Source organism: Alligator sinensis, unplaced genomic scaffold (assembly GCF_000455745.1).
Source record: "Alligator sinensis unplaced genomic scaffold, ASM45574v1 scaffold1238_1, whole genome shotgun sequence".
NCBI lineage: Eukaryota > Metazoa > Chordata > Crocodylia > Alligatoridae > Alligator > Alligator sinensis.
In genome coordinates, this window is record NW_005842436.1 from 586640 (window position 1) to 608789 (window position 22150).

At 43.4% G+C, this 22150-nt stretch overlaps 1 protein-coding gene across 1 annotated transcript in view; it reads right to left on the reverse strand.

The window, feature by feature from the left end:
• Positions 1-372: 372 nt before the first annotated feature.
• Positions 373-22150, reverse strand: part of POLR1B (RNA polymerase I subunit B) — a 32724-nt gene continuing 10946 nt past the window's right edge. Inside the window, exons 5-14 of the mRNA XM_006030293.3 lie at positions 20384-20607; positions 18046-18217; positions 14425-14596; positions 12816-13097; positions 11128-11261; positions 10198-10368; positions 7823-7979; positions 7072-7268; positions 4992-5245; positions 373-3438 (exon numbers count right to left, since the gene is read on the reverse strand). Of these exons, the coding sequence (XP_006030355.1) occupies positions 2556-3438; positions 4992-5245; positions 7072-7268; positions 7823-7979; positions 10198-10368; positions 11128-11261; positions 12816-13097; positions 14425-14596; positions 18046-18217; positions 20384-20607 (2646 nt within the window). The 3' untranslated portion in view covers positions 373-2555. The remainder of the gene's footprint in view (positions 3439-4991; positions 5246-7071; positions 7269-7822; positions 7980-10197; positions 10369-11127; positions 11262-12815; positions 13098-14424; positions 14597-18045; positions 18218-20383; positions 20608-22150) is intronic.

The following is a 22150-nucleotide window of genomic DNA, read 5'->3' on the forward strand; positions in this document are numbered from 1 at the left end:
GCACCATTCCATTGTATTAGAAGGGGATCATGCAGCTTTGCCATAGTTCAGTTTGAAACTGCTTGTTAATGTTTGACACAAGTCTCAGCAAAGGACTCAAGTGTTCAGTACCACTGAACCAGTCCCATTAACCCTCCAAACTCTGGGCAAAACACAGCCATAGAAATCAGTTTTATAAACAGACTCTAAAGGAGGAGGTAGAGAACATTTTAGGATGCTTTCCTTTCATTAAGTATTGTTCCACATCCATCATACACACCACTTTGGATCCAGCGTATTTAATTTCCCATCCCATCTGACTTGTATGAAGATACTGAAGAGGATGGAAGTTTCAACTGTAAACAGAAACTACATTACAATCACAAGCAATGATTTTTTCCATTTGGAAATTTACTTGTCATAATAATTACTAGAAAACACAATATATTTGCAAGTTAATAACCTCTTGAGGTAGCGTTCACAGATTTTAGCATAATTTGTTTTAGTTTTATATGAATTCTGCAAGCCAGTTTTGTATTTGTTTAATACATAAATGTTTCTACCATCCTTAATATAAAAAAGAAAAAAATATTTATTCTCATGTCAGCAAGAGTAAGTGAAACTCCGGCAGCAAAGTAAGCAGTCTCCACTATCCTCCCATGACTTTAAGGATTCAAAACATTCTCTCAGATCTTAATTTGTTTTAAATAATGTTTACAAAAAGCTCTTTCATTGGGGCATTTATGTTATATTGGCCTGTGGAGCAAATAAGGATTTTTTTAAATAAGTATTTTTTTTCGTACTCTCAATAATACTTGGCAAATAATTCAGTGCTCGGATGCTGAATACAAATTGTGGACCTGTTTCTGTAATAACTACTTAGGCCTTGATCCTGTAAGCAGTCACATGGGCTACCCACAAGTGAAATTACAGGTGCACACAGGTGTGTATAGATTGAGTCCCCTTAGTTAACACTTAAACCGATTTGTTATTCTATTTGAGAATGGCAACCATGGGTCCTATGTCAGGGAGAATGGTGCCAGGTCATATTCTGCCACAAATTTTAAATGAGCTAAAAATGATATATTTTTACAGCATAATGTTGCCATGAATATAACAACAAATTGATAAGAAAGCTTTAAGAAAAATTATTCTTCACAGCGCTTTGCCCCCATGTACAGCAGCATTATACCAGCTACCACCTGAAAACCAGGAAGGGACACACCAACTAAAACAGGGATGTCAAATATATGGCTGGTCTGCAGAACCTTTATCATCTGGCCCCAGGTCTGAAAGACTCACAGGCAGCACGTGGGGTATACTGGATGGCCCTGTGCATAGCACAGGATGCCTGGCTTTAGCTCTCATCCTAGGGGGGTAGAGCAGCTGCTGCAAGCAACACAGCTACTCCAGGGCCATGCTGCATGTATAGGTTGATCTGGGGCAATGCTTAACAGTCCCAGAGCAGTGGTGGCTCTAGGGCTGGGCAAAACAGTGGTTGGATCAGGACTGTGCCACATGCAGCACCCACTCCCGATCTGGAATATGGGGCTGGTCTGTGGGTCCAGTCCAGCCTCAAAGGCTGAATGAGTTTGACACTCCTGATCTAGAACCTGACTAATCCTACATGAAAAGAACTAGCCTGTTTAAAAATCAGCCTGTAGTGAGAAAAGCAGAAGCAGCTGGCCTTAGGCTGCTTGCAATCTTTGGCGGCAGCAAGAAACCTGCTCTCTCCATTCTTAGTGCCTGTGCAGGAGCACAAGGAAATGGCCATCCCTGTACTGCCTGAATGCTGAGGGTGGCACTGCCCTTTTTTACTGGCAAGCAGAGCAAGACAGACAGAGCAGAGGCAGCAGTTTGCTCCACTCCAATGATCAGAGCTGATGTCTCTCTGCCATGCCCAAAGAAGCAGCCCCAATGAGGCTGCCTCTCTGAGGCACTCTCTCCAATACAGAGTAGCTTTACAATGCCCCTTACTCTAGGACTGGGACTTCATCACCAGAGTACAGCCACAAGCATATCCCTACTGCCCTCTCACTCACTCCTGTCAGGATTGCACCCTGGGCCCAGCACTGCCTCTGCCAAGCCCCATGCACTGGGGTCGAATGCCCAATCCAGCATGCAGGGCCCACGGGGCTCCCCACTGGTCTGGACATTTTGAAGCAGGGAAGTGGTGCTACCACACTCCCATCGCCATATTTCCAAACCTATGGGCAGCCCTATGGGCCTCATAAGACCCATGGGCTAGGGGGTTAAGCACCCCTGGACTGGCCCAATAAATATGAAGAGAGTAGTGTGGAGTGCTCTGACTTTCCAAAAAGACTTTTGGCCAGTATGAAAGGCAAGCACAAGGGACTGCATGATAGAAATTACTAATAAGGGGGATGCACATCTTTTCTCTTTTTTAAATCATTTAGCAGATTACCTTCCCAGTTTAAGCATATAGATTTACTAAGCCTTAGAGATGTTGAAAGATTTCAAGTAATTAATCCTTTAAAATTCTCCAAATAAAAAGGTCAGTATAGGCAAATTCAGCTTTCCCCATGGCACATGAATTGTTACTCATGTCCAGAGTGTTATTTCACATCAAGTTTCACTTTTATATTCATGGCTGCCAACTCGGCCACAAAATATCGGAAGACATAAGGCACTGATACTGTGTCAATTGTGTCACTCTGGTTGCAAACAGTACAGCAGTATTTCCTATTTCGTGTGGCAGACCAGGATGGGGGAGGCTTCTCCAACAAAGGTGAAAGCAAGCTCCCACACTTCACACAGACGTGGGCTACTGAACGATCAGAGCAGTTGAACAGACGGTCATGCAACAAGAAGGATGTGCCATGAGCCAACAGAGCATCACGTTCCATCTCTCCAAAACGAATCCCACCCTGAACGTTTCTTCCACCTATGGGCTGGTTGGTGACCTTATCTCTGGCTCCAGTTGTCCTCACTTGGAACTTGTCAGAAACCATGTGGCGCAGGCGTTGATAGTACACAACTCCAATGAAAATGTCTGCCTCTAGCTCCACCCCGCTGATCCCACTATACATCCTCTCTGTGCCATAGTAGTTGTAGCCAGCAGCCTTTAACATCCTGCCAAAATATTCCAAGGCAGAGTTTTTCTCTGAAAACGTGAAGGGTGTGGCATCATGACAAAGGCCATGCAGCGCTGCAGACTTCCCAGCCATGCTCTCAATTAACATTCCAATGGTCATTCGGGATGGAAAGCCATGAGGATTGAAGAGAATATCAGGAACCATTCCACTCTCTGTAAATGGCATATCCTCAACAGGCCAGAGTCTGCTCAAAATACCTTTCTGCCCATGTCGGCTGGCAAATTTGTCTCCGATAGTCGGATTACGAGGGATTCTCACAGTGACGCAAATAGTTTTAAATTTTCCGCTTCCACTGTCATTGCTGCACACTTTGATGTTATCCACAATGCAGCTTTCCTTACTCCTGGAAGGGAGAAGGGGAAAATTAGGTCAGCAAAAGTTTCAGAACAGTTCACTATACAGTTTTGTTACAGGCACTTTTGCCTGAAGAAAAAGTAATCTCAAACTGCTTTCAGAAAGGGACTATAAATATTGCAGCCAAGACACAGGAAACCATCTGGGAGTTGGGTAAGAAGGCACTTCCCCAGGGAAAGAAGCTGTTTTGAAGACAGAGAGATCAGATAATATTAGGGTTGGTTTTAGAAAACATCTCCTGTGGTTTCATTTGATCCCTCTTCTCTTCTCTCCTCTGCCCTTGCTGGCACCCATGTGATCTGAACAGAGAAGAGAGGGTAAAAAGGAACTTGACTGAGAGCCAGATATGATGAAAGATGTGTGCACATGCATATTTGGGGGGGGGAGTGGCCAGGCAAACTGCCGGGGAAAAATACCAACATATCAGAAGAGGAGGCTGAGAAGAGATTGGCACTAGGAACTACAGGTGATGGGGATCAAGCCAGAAACAAGGCAATGATCCTAGAGAGGGAGACTAGGACTGAAAGCCTGTGGTGCGGCATGGGAGGGGGCAGATCATACAATTAGCTAGGAGACTGGGCCTTGTGCAAAAAACCTGAAGAAGGAAACTAGGACTGGTGAGGCAAGCAGACTGAGACTGGGAAAATAAGTGGAGATGGGGACAAGACAGGCTTAATTGGATGATGTCGACCAGTTCGTAGCCATGCAGGCACATCCTTGTCCCAAGCCTGGAAGGAAACCTGGAACCCCTGCACCTCTCCAATTGTAAACACACAGTGCAGTTGTCTAATTCCCTGGATTTTCACACACCCACCCTCTACTATATTTAAAAGAATAAGCCCACAAAGCACTTAATATAACCATAACTTATATTCACAACACCCTTGTGAAATGAATGGGTATTATACCTGTCTTGCAAGATTATGGTCAAAAGTACTGATTTAGGGTGCCCAATTGCAGACACTTGGGACACAATTCTTTGCATACTTTACACAGCACATGTTTAGAAGTACAACTCTTACTCAGTTTGGTTGCAGTTACAAGTGTGTAGAACTTCTGCAAAAAGCAGACCGCAGGATCTGCTAAAATGTAAAAAAATTGAGAAGTATCTACTTAGTGAACATTTGGGAAGAATCTGGTTTAAGTAACTTGTCCAGCAACACATAAGAACTCTGTTGCAAAGGCAAAAATAGAAACAATTTTTCCAAGGCAGCATTCACCTGCCTCAACCATGAGATCATTTCTCCTTTCATTTCCCTGCCTCATTCACTACATGCCTTCTAATTTCTGTAATGAATGAGGCATGGTCCTATCAACAAGAGCATCTTGTGCCACAAAACACCCAATTAATTTCCAGACAAAGCCCTCTGTGTACTGCGAACAAAGCAAGGATCATGTGGAGAAGCACACGCATGCCCATTCTTTCCAAAGGCAAGAAAATGTACAAAGGACTCTTGAAGCCTTATGGCACTGTCTGTTGTTAAAATGGTTCTCAAATTTGCATTTGAGATTGTCACTGAAACTATCAAGGTTCAAACTCACTTATAATAAACGATGAAACTCTCCCCTGTGTTGAGGTTAAGGTAGCTGTAGTAAGGATCCCCGTACTGCAGAATGGATCCAATGTATGGCAGCCCATCTGCATCCAACTTCTGCGTAACCTTTGGATTATTGGCCTTGATTCCGAACACCAGAGTGTCATCTCCTTGTTTGATTTTTTCAGTGAGGTCTATGCTCTCTGTCTTGTAAACACTTCCATGTGCAAATCCTCTCTCCCATGACGCCTTACTCACAATCTGAAAAACATCCATTGTTAAACAAGAATCCAAGAAAAGTCCTTCCAACAAGGCTTTTGCAAACCCTGATTTTTAAACATTAAAGCCAGCACCCTACATTGATTGAACAGTCTCCCCATTTTACAAACACCCTTTTCTCATGTTATTTCCTGTATTTCTGCCCCTTTGACCCCGAGTTAGAAACTTTGGCTGACAAGATATTTACATTTCAGCTTAAAACTAGTCCTTTTAAACAAGATCTTCCTTATAAAACACAGCTCCCACTGACTCCAGACTTGATCCCCTCACATTCACAGACACACACACACACACACACAGGTCTCAGACTTAAGCTACTTTTCAACTGGTGAACATGCAGCACCCAAAAGAAATGTTACAGTTAACAATCACTGGCCCACCATGCTACCACACCACATACAATAAGTATTAAAACTGTTTTTAAGCCCACTATATTTCCCCTTCTTCATCATAGCTGGAAGTCTATGCCCCAGCAGAAGCCAGTGAAGTAATGCTTATCAGCATCCAACTTTTATCCTCCAATACTGCACCATCTGCTCCTACATTTAGACTCTCCCAAAGCACCCTGGGCTAGCAACAAAACAGGCAGAGCAGCTAGGCTAGGCGGGAGTGTCAGAGAAGACTGCAATGGGGAAGCCCTCTTCCCAGGCATTCTATAGCAGAGTCTAAGGGCCTGGATACATGATAGGTTTATGCTGGTGTGACATACACCAGTTTTGCCTGCCATTGTAAATGATGCCAGAGCTGGAGACAAGATACTATAGCTACCCTGGGAAAGCTGGTTGAGTAGGTACTATTATAGCATGCTGTCGCTGCAGGAGGAAGGAAAGGCGAATAGGCAGTCATTTTGAGCCAATGGTTATGTTGGGATAAGCTAAGCATACAACATTTGCAATGGTGTAGGTTTCACCACTGATTTTTCCCAGGGCAATTTTACACTAGATTTGAGTGAGTAACATCTGTTTTATGTTCACCCCCTATCTCTTTATTTATTTTTACACACTAATGTAAACGTGTTGCGGGTCCCAGACTTAAAATGCATAGTATAGTCCATGGGCAACTGGTGCCTCCTGAATCGGGGGGGGCGCATCCACAGAAGCCAGTGGCAGGCTCCGGGAAAGGGCCTGTTAAGGCACTGCTTCAGGACCAGCCACTGCTCTCCCCTGCCCCACCCCAGACATGGAGGGGGAAGCTTGCACATGGTGTCAGGGGGGGCATGTGCCCCCCTCTTCAGTCGCCTATGGTACAGTCTGTGGTAGAGATAAGTAGAGGGTATGCATTGTTTCTTATTTCTTTCCTTACCTACGGCAGCTTAGTATAAATTTATACAGTATAACCTCATAAATCCGGATCTCAAAAATCTGGCACTGCTTCAGGACCAGCCACTGCTCTCCCCTGCCCCACCCCAGACATGGAGGGGGAAGCTTGCACATGGTGGTTGCTGCTGCCATCCACCACCCTGTGCCGCTGTTCCGTGAGCGGTTGCTGCTCTGGGACTGGCGGGTGCTTCCCTCCCCTACATCCCCTGCTCCGTGAACAGCTGCTCGGGTTTCAAAAATCTGGCATTTTCAAATATCCAGAAGGTGCTCAGTCCCCAGCGTGCCCGATTTATTAGGTTACATTGTATATGATTTTATTTTGCCAGTTTTGCTGAAGTAGTAAGATGATTTTCAGTTCATGTCTTTACAACTAGAGAATATCTAGAGATTTGAGAATTTATGTTCACAGGACTGGAAAGGGCCTCTTGAGCTATTGACTCTTGTCCCCATGAGACAAGATAGCATTACATTTCCTTTTCAATGACTTACCATTGCATCTTCCATGTCATAGCCTGTGTAGGAAATGACAGCAACGACTGCATTGGTACCAACTGGATAGCTGTCCATGTCATAGTAATCATACATGTATGGCCGTACCAAAGGGCTTTGAGGGGTCTGAAGTCGGTACAGCTTATTATCTGAGCGGTCCCGATAAGTAAGAAGTGGAAATCCCATAGTTTGCTTCCCTACAAAAAGAGTGAGATTCATCAAGTAACAAAAAGACACTAAGTTTCACTGTGGCTGTTAGTGATAAAACCAATTCAACCCCACAGGTTTCCATATGTACTGATAAAAGTTGGTATTTTCCCCAAATCCAAAGTTTGTCTAAACTCTCCCTTTAAGATAGTGTTAACTTAAGTTAGCATTTTCTCTCTTGTCCCTGGATCAAATTCCAGACAGTTTCTTAAATTCCTATTATAGGAAAAGAAATATTTTTAAATTTTCTATTTCTTACTATTACAATTTTAAATGGAACATCCCTGTCCAACAGTTTTGTACTGTAAAATGTTCATTGCTCCTGATAAAAACATATCAGCGATGCAAGTTTTGAATATATTCAGTTTACTATGTTCAGAAAAAAAATTAAGCTGCAGATCTGTTTTTCCAATACCACTCTGCTGAGAAGATGCCACAAAAGGGGGACTGAAGGAGTTAAGAACTTGATTCCTCCTTTCTGCCCGAAGTGGATGCTTGGTTCAACCTTTAAATGCAGGGTGGCATTATTTAATACAATACTTACCCATCTGACATTGATACATGTTTCTTGGACTCTGGTTATGATCCGAGAAAGGAATGAAGTTGGCAACTACACTCAGCATGCTGTGAGGAAAGAGCTCTTGATGGGTAGTCACTCCAGGCATAATCTCATCCTCCAGGACAGCAATGTTCATGAAGACCTGAGAGAAGCAGAGACCACCATTAACCCGATCTTTTTAAAGGGAAACACAGTAAATAAATGCTGTCTACAATGGGAGGACTGAAAGCCATTGAAGACAGGACAGGATAACACTTTAGAGAAGCGATTCTTGTTTTTTAGACTCAAGGCTCCCTTTGGAAAATGCCAGTTTTTAGTTTTCACTCATTTTTGGACTACAGAAAAATACTAAAGCAATTCTTCTATTGCAGAGGACTCAGAAAGACCACAGCAGGTCAGAACTTTTTTAACGCTATGGATTCCTAGCTGAAATTTTTCATTTTTCCCTGTGAATTATGTTTGCATACCTAACAATGCTAATACTTTGTGGCACCTCTAAGAGGCTCTCAAGGCACCCCAGGGTGCTGTGGCACTGTCGCCTACAAAATGTATGATTCTCTGAACTAGTTAGTCTCTAAAGGTGCCAACAAGTACAGCCTTCTGCTACTAGCCTCCTCTCTCATCCCTTCGGTTGTTACTGAACACAACTAACTATACCAGTGTGCAAGTAGGATTTATGCAAAATACAAGATGACTGAATGAAACTACCCATATCTCAGATAGCACATTCACAAACCTAATGAAGGAAAGGAGAGTCTGAAAGTATGAAAGCGGGTAGAGAGAAGGGTAGAAGGTTATTCCAGCTTTCCAGCCTTAGGTATTTTGGATTTTAAAGTCTCTGAGTTGGATTCTTTCTGAAAACACCAGAGGACAGATGCACGTAAGATATTAATCCCACCCAGAAAAGAAAAATTAACAGCAAAATTTATAGAATCATAGAAAATGAGGGTTGAAAGGGACCTCAGGAGGTCATCTAGTCCAACCCCTGCTCAAAGCAGGACCATCCACAACTAGATCATCCCATCCAAGGCTTTGTCTAGCTGGGTCTTAGAAACCTTCAAGGACAGAGAGTCCACAATCTCTGTGGGAAACCTGTTCCAGTGTTTTATTACCCTCCTAGTAAGAAAGTTTTTCCTGATATCTAACCTAAACTTCCTTTGCTGCAACTTGGGGCCATTGCTCCTTGTTCTGTCATTTGCCACCACTGAAAACAGTCTAGTTCCTTGGAACAGTCTATATCCTCCTTGGAACCATACCTCAGATAGTTAAAGGCTGCTATTAAATCCCTTCTCAGCCTTCTCTTCTCCAGATTAAATAAACCCAGTTCCCTCAGCCTCTCCTTATAAGTCATGCTCTCAAGTCCCCTAAATATTTTTGTTGTCCTCTGTTAGACTCTCCCCAACTTGTCCACATCCTTTGTATAGTGGCAGGCCCAACACTGAACACAGTACTCCAGATGTGGCTTCCCCACTGCAGAGTAGAAATGGAATAATTACTTCCCTCAATCTGCCAGCAAGACTCCTACAAATGCAGCCCAGTATGCTGTTAGCCTTCTTGGCAACAAAGTCACACTGTTGGCTCATATTCAGTTTACTGCTCACTGTAACCCCCAGGTCCTTTTCTGCAGAGCTGATGCTTTGCCAGTTGGTCCCCAACCTGTACTGGTGCATGGAATTGTTCCATTCCAAGTGCAGGACTTTGCACTTGTCCTAATTAAAACTCATGAGATTTCTTTTAGTCCAATCATCCAATTTGTTGAGATCTCTCTGAATCCTAGCCCTACCCTTCAGCGTATCTACTACTCTCCCCAGCTTGGTGCCGTCTACAAACTTGTTGAGGGTTCACTCTATCCCATCTTCCAGCTCATTGATGAAAATATTGAACAAAATTGGCCCCAGGACCAACCCCTGGGTCACTCCACGATACCAGCTGCTAAACAGACATTGAGCCATTGACTACTACCCTCTGCACCCAATAATCCAGCCAGGTTTCTATCTGTTTTACAGTCCATTCATCCAACCTGTACTTCCTTAGCATGCTTGTGAGAATGTTGGAGGAGACTGTATCAAAAGCCTTCTGTAAGAGTAACTCAAAAGGTAACAAAAAATCCTTATAAATACACTGTAGTTACCAGAAAAACAAATCAAGAAGATACGTTTGTGTGACTGATCTTTGAAAATTCTAATTAATCTGTGGGCACCATCACTTTGTTTTTACTCTTCATAAATGTTCTGTCAATGTTATTTTTGGCTGAAGGAGATCTTGCTACTGGCCAGTTTTGTAAAAAAAAAAAAATACACACACACACACACACACACACACACACACACACACGCATTATAGGGACACTTGCACAATACCTGTTCCAGAGTACCAATCAATTCTTCCTTTCCCAAGGCCAAGTTTCTCACAGGCCGTACCATCCTGCAAGGGGTAGTAAAGATGAATAATCCTGGATATAGACTTGGTTTTCCTGTCATTGGAACAAGAACCACTTCTGTCCATGCTGGAATTTTCTTTTCTTGCAACACCTGTTCCCAGAAGGAAATAACTATTTAGAAATCTGAATCACTTTTTTTTGCATTACATAGGCTAGTTTTCTGCCAAATTAAAATCTTAGCCCCATAAATAGCTCTACCATGAACGCGGCAGGTGGCAGCAGCACTGTCAATGGCAAGCAGGGAGCTTCTGCAGGTGGCCGTGCCACTGTTGGTGGTGGAGGGTGGGGGTGGAGTGAGTGCCGACCAGTGGTCAGCGACCACCCACAGATGCTGCTGGCAGCAGCCAGTGGCAATTGCGGACCGCCCACAGACACGGCTGGCAGTGTTGGCAGCGAGGGGAGGGGCGGGCAAGCAGCAACTGCCCGCAGGCACCTCCAGCAGTGTCGGCGGCACCTTTTTGCAGGGGGTGCACTGCCACACTCAGGGGGTACACATGCACCCATGTGCACCCCTATGCGTCGCCAATGAGCTCCACAAATAAAAACAAGAGAAGTTTAAAAATCTGCAGCCAACTGCTATAAAACTCAAAGCCCCCTAACATTTTTAGGATTATGTAAAGGCATCGTAGAATTAATGTTTTATAAAATTGATATAATCATAATATAAAATGTAATAAACATATAATCAAATTCAAACTCAAATAAAACCAAATTAATGGGCCAGATACAGAAATTAATGGGAAAAAAATTAGAAGGAAATGCTAAAATTTTCAGATCCTGAAGTCTCATGATGCACTACACTGCATTTTCCAGTGCTAGATTCAGAGTTCTTTTGGTGAAGTCATGCTACCTTAAAGCGCCGAAGGGTATCTGCAAGTTCAGGAGCCAAATCTTTCTCTACCCAGCCCACCAAGGAACCATCCACTACAACTGGGTAACACTCTGCATAAGTTTGGCTTGGAGTCCCATCAACTGGGGTAACACCTGGGAGAAAAAAAAACAAGGACATGAATAATTCATTGGCAGGGACAGTCTCCGATTTCTGAGGCTGGTGAAAATTAAAATGAGTGTCCTGGGTGCGGAGTTGGGAGGCAAAGTGGCAAGAGCTGTAAAACAGGAAGCCCTAGCAGACAGCAAAATATATCTAATAGGTTAGCTTGATTAGTGGAATAACCATTAAAAAGGGGATTGGTTAATATCTGTGAAGGAAACAATGGGTCATTAAGACAATGGGTCACTGACTCATTATCTGCCTGAATACCATTGGTGTCCTGCCCCCTGCAGCACCGGAGGGGTAGGGGCAGTGTCCCAGATTTCACATCTCCGTTACAGTTACTCTATTTATATTTGACATTCCCAAGAACATATATACATTAAAGAATCTAAAAGACAGACTATATTTTTCATGTTCTGCATGCCTTGTACCCAAATTTAAAGAATGAAGTCATTCAATGATCAAAAGAAAATTATATTCTTAGATGAACTAAGAATTCTTGTAACTAAGTAAACATTGGAAGATAGAATATTAACACACTTGGTAAAGACCTTTCCACTCATTCATCTTTCTGTATATAAGCACACGTTTATTTTACAGTATGCAGCTTCTAGTGCTTACCATACCAATAAACAATTTGCTTCTTTTGCCAGTGTTTACCTGTCAAAAATATCACTGCTTAGAGCAGAGCTTTCCAAACTGTGTGCCGCGACACATTAGTGTGTCGGCGGCAGTACGTAGGTGTGTTGCGCGAAATGCAGAAAATTTTGCGGAAGGGCACCGCTGAGCTCCCTTACTCGTGTCTGCTTCCCTTGGCCCCTCCCCCGGAACTGAATTACTGTGTCGCGAAATGATGCATGTCTAAAAAATGTGTCGCCAACATGAAAAGTTTGGAAAGCTCTGGCTTAGAGCAATGCATTACTTGTCATTAACCAAATTTCAACAAATCCAGGCTGTGGAGAAACAGAACATTTGAAGCACTTTAAATGCCTCTGAATTGTCTCAAAAGGCCAGGCATAAATGCTCTTTGTGGCATTCCAAAACAGAACCTCTTCAAATGAGGTATTAGTTAGAGTATTATTTAGATTTAGAAATGTAACTTCCTGTTACGTTTGCAGGGGGTTGGGAATTCACAGGTTCCCCAGACCAGTGCTGTGCTTCCTCCATCCCCCTACTCCACAGGAAAGGGAAGGAAGGTGAACAGTCCAACAGCTTGCCCGCTCCCCTGCCACCGGGCTCCTTCTGCCCCCAGTACTCTGAGTGTTTCTAGGGACCCTACCATGGGGCAGGACAGCTGAAATGTTACATCCAGCAGCTGAAACACTATTTTTTGAAACACTTTCAAGTCTGTTAAGCTTGGAAATTATTATGTCAGTCCACACCCACGGGTTCAGATGTTGCAGTGCTTTTGTTTCAATGCCAGATAACTAAAGACATTTAAGATGCGTATTCCTGCAGAGACAGATTTGTGACGTCTACAACAGAAGACTATGCATCTTTTCTTAAATAATAAGTTCTCTTAGTATTAATTCAATAAAACCTACCCAATGAGCACAGCAAAGGTGGCAGGGACAGTGTAGAGGCTGACTGTGTCACTATTTCACAGACAGCTGTCATATGGTTCATCAGGCCGCAGGGCTCTCCATCAGGTGTGTGCACAGGGCACAGGAATCCCCAGGACTCTGGCAGCAGTTTGCGCACTGTGGTAGTTCTCATCTTGGCAAATGCAGCACCTCTGTGTACGCAGCGGAAGTGGGAGAGGTAGCGAATAAAATTCAGTTTGTCTGCTACAACGCACAGACCTGAATCTTGAAGCAGGCCTAGACCTTTAAAAAGAAAAAAACCCAAAAAACCCATTTTCATGTTGACTGATCCAGCTCTTGATGAGGTATGTCTGTATAGCGTAATTTCAACCATCAGCTTCACTGTGCTCATGGATGGAATACTAAAAGATTCAGAGGAGGGTCTTAGCTAAAAGGCATACCTGCATTTGGGCTGTTTAATGAACTGGAAAAAGGCTACAGAACATTTACACTATAAATCAGGACTGTCCAACTGGGAACCTGTGGGCTACACGTAGCCCACAAAGGGGTTAGCATGAGACCTGCAGGCTCTTATTAGCTGAGGGTTCCAGGCTCTCTCTGCCTCTCCAGTTTTTGTTTCCTGTCCCTGGATACAGTACAGCATAGCACAAGTGGCTACAAGCAAAGGTGTCACTGCTGCATGCATGGCAGCAAGAGGGACAAAGCTGTCTGCCCTGCCAACATGACATCTAACAGAGGGAGCTGCACTCTGCATGCAGCAAGGAGGGTGGGAAGACAGGTGATGGGGCATGTATAGCCCCCATGGTGTGCAGCTCAGTGTCCTACAGACCATGTACAGCTTCTCGCTGGTCACAAGTTGGACAGCCCTGCCCTAGGACATTAGATCAAATTCAGCTCAAACTGGTAACAATATATCGCTGAACAGATAGATGGGATTTATCTGGAAAGAATGAATGAATGATTTCCAAGCTGACAATTTTCTTTTCATAAAGATATGAACATTTGTTCCCTTATTCATATTGAAGTTTTGCTTCATCTAGAAATGTTATGGCCTCTAAAGCCTCACTCCAATTCTTATAAGACAAAACAGCATATAATGCTTGCAAGCTCAGAGGCAGCATGGACTCAGTGAGCACTGAAATGAACCATCCATGTGACATACTGCTTCCAGGTAGCAGCTGACATATAATGTTTAGGCAGTAGAAACAAGAATAGTTAGCACCTCTACATTCTGTGCTGGACAGTTTAAAAGCACTTAGTAGTGCTGCTTCTTTTTAACATGGTTATACTAAAGTTATATATATATATGTACAATTTTAGAGCTAGCACCCGAATATTAAAAAAATATGACTGTAGCATATATACAATACAACATTTGAGGGGAAAAAATAATAGTCTTGTTAAAAAAAACAAAAACAAAAAAGCACCTTTCCCATCATTCTGAACTTAATGAATTCAACTGATTTTGCAGGAACTTTCAGTTGAGAAGATATTTTAAATAACATTTGTGGGAAAAGTCATTGTTTCCATCAGCATTTCTCTGTGGAGAGCTAAAACTCTACCACATTTCACACTATTTCTGAAAAGATTTCCTTATCTTAAGATTTACCTGTTTTAGATCGTAGGTTACCAGTAGCAAGGAGATACTCAAATGGCCTTGTTACATCTATTCCCATACTGAATAGCTTCATCAAATTTTCTGAATTTATAGTTACATTGGTCTTCTGAGCTCTCTTGTTTAAGGCTAATTTAATAGAAAGCAACCATGCTTCCATCCTCTCCTATGGAGCAAAAATAAAAGATGTAAAAATTAAGCTAGGAAAGTAAAAGGATGAAAACACCTCTCACATTTACAACCTAGAATGTGCAGTCTAACGGTGGAGAGAACCTCCTTCATTGGCAGAAAAAAAAAAAAGGAATTAATCTTTGGAGGAGGAAAAATGATCCAATCTTTAATTTCTAGGATACTAGATGTCCTAAGTATGAGGAATACCTTGCATTTGAAAGCTTGTCTAACTTTATTCCAACCATACAGCTGGTCCAATAAAAGGTACAGCTCACAAAAATCCTTGTGTTTAAGTATTTTCAGAAATTTCTCCCAGCACGTGCAAATGTGTATCCCTGCATCATCTCCTACAATTTACACCTCTCATTCCACAACACCAAACATTCTAAAATAATCACAACTACAATAGCCACTGTCGGCTTTTCTCACAACTAAACTGCTCTCTAAAAGGCTTTAGGAATCACCTAAAACACAACAAAGTAAAATAAAACCTAACCTTTTTTGTGTCTTCAGTGAAACTAATGTTACTGTTAATATTTGTGCTGAAATGAGTGCCTAGAGCAGTGGTTCTTGCCCTTTTTAGATTCAAAGCTCCTAGACTCAAGGCACATCCTGTAAAATTCCAGTCTTAGTTTTCACTTATTTTTCAACTACAGAAAAATAATAGTGCAACTCTTCTGTTGCAAAGAACTCAGAAAGACTACAATAGGTCAGAAGGTTTTTGACACTATGGATTCCCATTTGAAATTTCTGGGTTTACCTTGTGAATCACATATAGGTGTTTGCATGCTGAACAGTGCTAATAGTGTGAGGCCACTCACGGGACCCTTAAAAGGATCTCATGACACCCTGGTTGAAAATCACTGGCCTAGATAGTGGAACCCAAAAATGGAGCTCACATCTATACAGGGCAAGGCAGTGTTGTGATATAGTAACCTGTGCGACCTCCTCAGCTTGAAGCAGTGGGACCTGCTGGAGTTCATAGTTGTTAGTGGGTCAACTACCTTTTTTCTTAGTGGTGTTTATTGGCCCTTCTGGAGTGCCACATCAACACAGCTTTTACTACTACTGGTTCAGGAAATAGTGTGTGGCAGGGGAGGGTACAGCCCTTTCAATAAGCACTGGTGGCTACACTTTGCCATCCTCAGGTGTTATAAGTATTGGGCAAATACACTTATAGCTTCCACTGCCTGCAAAAAATCACAGTACTGGCTTCTGAAAACATTTCAGCTCAGGTATCACTGGACACAGGACAAGAACAGCCTTACCTAGGTTCAAGTAAGAGCTTTGGTGCTGTTTGACAACAGGTTCTTATAACAGACTCATGATGGCTATGCAATGCACCACTGCAACAGGCAGCGATTCAAAACGTTAAGGAGATTTAAAGAAATGATGATAAACAACTCTAAAATTAGACAGGCTGCAAGATCCTTAAAAGTCGTCAGGCAATTTAAATATAGGGGTTGTTCCCAGAATGCTGTACAGTAAAAAAACAAGCTAAAATAAGAACAAGATATTTAAGTCTTCCCTCTAGCTTCACGCCTAGTATATTCTTCAGCCACTTTTTTTTCACTAAGGAGAGTTATTTACTTGCAACTCTACTTCTTTAAAGACCTCCCCACACAAGCTTTTTACTCTTGGTTTCCTGGTCATCAGCCTGGACAGAACATCCTAAGCCAGGGGTGTCAAACTCATCCTGCTCCCCCACCCCAAGTCTGGATGGCAGGACTTCTTGCAGGCTAGATACAGATACGGCAGCAGGAGGCCAAGTGGGTTTGTCAGTACAATCCTCACTTGCCCTCCTGCCACAAATATCCACGCCCAACGCGGCCCCATAGCCACAGACTCTGAGGCAAGTCATCCGTGTCCTCCCCCTGGCATTCCCTGACTTTCCGAGAGCTCCACGGACCGGAGGGAACAGCTCAATAGGCTGGATCTGGCCTGGAGACCATAGGGTTTGACACCCCTGTCCTAAGCCATAGCCCCAGTGAACATCCTGTGCCACAGATGAAGCTCCCTAGTACTGCTTCTATTTATACAAGGCCCGTTTTTCCTGTACCATGCTGGAGAAAGGTGATCCCTGCAAACCAGCTCAATATGTATCCTTGTGGAGATTTCTAAGCCTTCCTGAGTAGCTTAACAGGTTTTTAAGAGGCAAGTTTTGCCTCAATTCTGATGCTGTGAAGCTCGATTCTGACACTTCCTGCACCCATTCCTGATGTTTTGGTTTATTTGAATCTTAACAGACAGCACTGCACCGAACAGAAAAATTCCCCTAGGCTCAGACACCAAGGTATCCCCTCAGTGCTTGCTCTGAGAACCCCACGATTGGGGCTCTGCTGCCCTGCTACCTGCTGTTGCATACTTTGCTGTGTTTTCCTGAAACCCTGATGCAAGTTCTCTCTCAACCTGTGCTTGTTGGGTCAGCTTTGCAGTACTCAAAAAGCTAAAGATCCTCTGGGGAACAGCCCCTCATAGTCCAAGCTTTCTTGAGGCTTTGAGATTCGTCCATGAAGATTTAGCAGACAAAGAAGTTTGCCTTCCCTTTCTAGAGATGGTTTTGAAGGAAGATGGAAGTGAAGTCCTCTAGCTTCGTTGCATGGACCCCAACAGACAGATGCTCCATGCTATGGTCATGTAAAAAGTCTACACTTCCAGAGCCTCACATGATGAATATGTGTGAAATCTGCTAGAGAGATGCATCTTGAGCATTTCAAGAACCAAGCATATCCGCAGGCAGTCCTTGAGGCACCCATAAAAGACTCCTGTAAGCTTGGCACAAGGTGGTTCCGAAATAACACAATAGTGAAGTTGAAGTATAAGCATAAATTGGCTTGAATGGAAAACTTGCAACACATGTGCCAAACTAGGAAGCTGCATCAGCTTAGGGCTGGGCAGCTGATGGAGGGATGAGAATCCTATGTTAGTATCATTAGGAGGATACTATTTGTCCACTCGTGTATGCACACAAACACACGGACAGACAAGGTTCTTTACATGATATATTTTATTAGGCCAACTAAATATTTATTTTATTAGACCAAATAAAATAAATATTTTTTATTAAACCAACTATTATTTAGTTGGTTTAATAAAAGATAATCACATTTACCCAAGGAACCTTGTCTGCCTATGTCCTTAGACCAACATGCTACAACCAACACCCTCCTGACACACACACACACACACACACACACACACACACACGTATTCATTCCACTTATGAGGGAGGGAGAGATTTCTCCCTGTACATCAGTCCTTCACACAGGATAAGCATAATCAGTCCCATTTCAAATGGAGATAGAACTTGGCACTCACCATAATATACCAGAGATTCATCTGCCTTTTCAGTCACAGGAAGAAATCCACCATACCACAGAAATACACTCTTATTTCAACATGTTTACTGATCCTACCAATTCTCACACTCTCTTAAGGTCTTACCTTCAGGAACATGAGGTAAAGCTGTCCAGGTGTGAGCACCTCCTGATTCATGAGGCTGTCTGGATTCTCCTCCATGCATTCCTCTTTAGCAAAAGCAAACAGCTTGCGGGTCATAAGACAAAGTAAGTAGAACTTGTCAACTTTGGTTTTTAAGTGTATGCAGATGCACTGACTGCAGAACAGAAAAGAAAGGGATAATTGATTATATTTCTAACACAATCCATTTTCTAAGCTAAAACTAAAATAGCCGTTGACCAAATTCTAGGCACTAACTCAAAACCTAACTGGATGACAGTTTTCCACATGGCCACAAACATTTTGCAATTTCAGAATGCTACTAACTCAGTGGATTTGGTAACTTACCTCTGATTGCTAAGACATACCATTCTCCAGGACAAAACTGAGGCACTTTAGCAGGGGAACTTGTACTGCTGCCATCAATTCCCCTACTCGGATAAAGAGGCTCTGGATTTGTTAATTTTTAAACTCAGTTCACGGTTTATAAGCACAAAACTTATGTTGCTATGGAGGCAAGGCTTTCCTGTGTTATCTTTTATTGGATCAACTGTATATTTGGGAGAACCATTGGACAAGTTCTCAGGCATGGCACATACTCTCCCAGTTGGCCCAATAGAAGAAATCACAAAAACCCTTGCTTCTCAGACACTTCTTGGACCATCATGGCTACAACAACACTACAAACCCTACTGTAGCCATGGACTAATAAGCCAGGTCCACATAATGCCTGAATTTTGTACATGGACCTCATACAACTTGTGGTGTTACTTACAGGGCTGCACCGATAAGAGATTTTTTGGGCTGATACCGATGGCCGATTTTTAACAAGCCATATCAGGCAATACCGATCCGATTGCCAATATGTGGCTTGGCAGCATGGAGAGCAGTGTCTGGCTGGTAAATCCACTGTGGGGGAAGGAAGGACTGGGGGGTAGGGGGGCCAGACCGAGTCCCCCCACGGTGAGGGAGGGACTGGGGCTGGGATAGGTGCTGGGGCAGGCACTGCCCAGCCAGGACAAGGTGGGGCATGGGACGGAGCTGCGGCCTGTATGGGGGCACAGAGAGTAGGAGGCATGGGGGCATGTGCCCCTGGATCTGTGCATGGGGCGAGGGCAGGCTGCTACTGTGGGTCAGAGGCACCCAGCAAGGAGGCTGAACCAGGCTGTGCTCAGGGCAGGCGGCAGTGCTGGGATGGGGGCTACAGTGAATTTTGGGGTGGCTGCAACCCCCTGCCCCCATAGCTCCCCTCCCAGCGCAACTGCTGCCCGCCCTGAGTGCAGCCCTAACCCAGCCCCACCCCTTGCTGAGAAGACCTTGGCACTACCCCTGACCCCCGCCCGCAGTGGCAGCCTGCCCTGCGCACAGATCTGGGGGGCACACGCCCCTGCACCCTCCCGGGGTGTGTTCAGTGATGGGAATTGCCCACCTGGATGAGCCACAGCTCTGTCCCATGCCCCGCCCTGTTCCACTCCCTCCCTCACCACAGGGGCCTTAGTCTGCCCTCCCCCATGCCCCTTCCCCCACAACAGACCAGCCGAATGCTGCTCTCCACGCTGCCTGGCTGCGCTCTTGGCCATCTGCATGCTACGCTGTTGCTGCACACAGGCAGGCAGCATTTAAATCAGTGACATTATCGGCCACATCAGCCAAAAAAAGCCGATTGCTGATGATGTTAATTTTTCTTTTATTGGTGCCCATATGATATGGGACTGATATATTGGTGCACCTCTAGTTATTTATTTAGACACACCATTAACTCTGTCCACAGGTAAATGGTAAATACAAGAACACACCCACACACACACACACACACACACTCTGGAACTGCTACTGCTAAGCAACATTAAATCTAACCTCCTCTGCTATCAGACTGCTTCAAATGTTGGTTTTCAATACTTTTTCATGTGGACCTAAAAGAATAGTATTCCTAGTTTGCCAGAGCAGCATCTAAAAAATGTATTTTCCCAAAAGCAAGTACTATGATCTCTAGCAACTACTGACCTTTTATAGCCTTAGCATTTCTAGGACTGGTATGCATACAGTTTTCATTCTATGCTGTTCTATACTTAAGCCTGTATGGATTTTTATAACCAAATTGGTCAGAGCCAAACATTGGCAAGGAAAAATTCTTTTGAAAAGTTATAATGCCTAAACTGAGAAAGACAGACACTCCAATCAGGCACTGTGTGCCTTCACTTCCATATGCACAAAAATGGAGCTAGCCTCAGAAATCATGTCCATGTGTTGTGAATGCTTCTGTTGTAATTAGTCCTTTCTGTAGCTCAATCATTCAGTGAAATGCTCCTACATGAATACATACCTCAAAAGAAATTCGGCTGTTTGTTCATTTGAATACCACTCAGGAAGGTTAAGTTTTACTCTGAAGCATTTCCCCAGATAGCTGAGGACCTGTTTCTGAGTGATACAGCCTTCTTCCATCACCATTCTCAGCATCTGAGAAATGCAGCTCTCATAGAAGGAATTGCCTTCTCGACCTTTAATCAGCTCCTGAAAAATCTGGAAATCTGAGAAACCAACTAATGCCTGAAAGAGAGAAAGGAAAAAGATTAAAAAGTATAGCAAACTGCTAGGTCAAAATGATTAGATTATTGTGACTACTTAGGTCTATGACAGCATATCTGGATGCACAGTCTATTGAATTTAAAATTACTTTTCAACCAGGATAATCAGATCTTTGGATTTTTAATAAAAGAAAATAATTGCTAAGTTTCTTGAAGGGTCTGGTCTTGCCTAATCACTGGTGGTTAAGCAATCAGTTAGTGTGTACACCTTCCCAGCTCCCAACCTCTCCCCTCCTCCCTCCAAATCATCACTGGGGGAACACACAATTCTCCCAGAAAACAGCACAGCAGTGCATGTACAATCTGAGACAGCCAAAAAGGAAGGTTTTAAAGACAGCCAAATCCTAAAGCCCCCAAGAGCCCTTTCATAAGGGTGGTGAGCAATCAGGGTATCACTGTTACACTTGTTGGAGTTTCCAAATAGGACATTTAGATATTAACCCGTATAGGGCAGAGCTTGTCAATGATCTTTGCATTCCATGTAATACTGAACATCTTTGGATTTTCTCTTTTTAAAGATGGGACACATTTATGCATCCACTTTCTACTTTGAAAATTATTTACTTGGGAAGAACTGGCAAAAAAACAGCATTTAGGTTTTATTTATTTATTTTTTAAAGTAAAAATCTATTCTTATACTCAATTTTCAACAGACCTGATTAGAATGAATGGTATACTATAAACATTTTGCCAATACTGTCCTTAATTTTTTCTGAACAACCTTTCAATTTGTTTAAGAAACACATTTATAAGGACAAAGTTCAGCTTTACTTCGATGTCAGAGTTTACCAACACCCCCCTCCCTTCTCTCCTAACAGGCAAAAGGGATGAAAACTTTACACAAACTCTTAGTCACAGAGTCACAGTGAAGCAGGGCTGGAAAGCATCTCCAGAGGTCATCTAATCTAACCCCCTGTCCAAGGCAGGATCACCTCTATCCAAACCATCCCATACAACCATAATCTAAAGTCTACATAAGACTACCTTCAACCCTGACACAACATAGACGTAACACCCTCACCTGCACAGGTAAAGCAGGAGAACCACAGCAGCTACTGTCCTGCTTCTATAAAATGTTGTCAATATACACTCAAGAGAGCCTGGGCAGAGGGCCAAGCTTTCCACTGCACAGGAAAGCAAAAACTCCCACAGTCCATACCAGTCTGACCAGGGGTAAAATGCCTTCCTGACCGCAAATATGGCAATTGGTCTAACCCTGAGCAAAGGGGCAAGAGACTCTAGCCTGGAACCTCCAGCTTTGCTCCTAGCAGGAGAATCAGCACACCCCAGTTGAAGTTCCCAGCCTTAGCTGTAGCCAACAGCTCTGGGGAGGCTTAAAATCATCCTGACACAGCAGAAAAGCAGGAGTCGGGGGAAAATACCCATGGTAGAAAATAGGAATAGCATAGAAAATAGGAATAGCTACACCTAGGTTGTCCCTGACCAGTGGCTATCCAACCTCTTCTTCAACATCCCCAGTGATGAAGAATCCACAACTTCCCTAC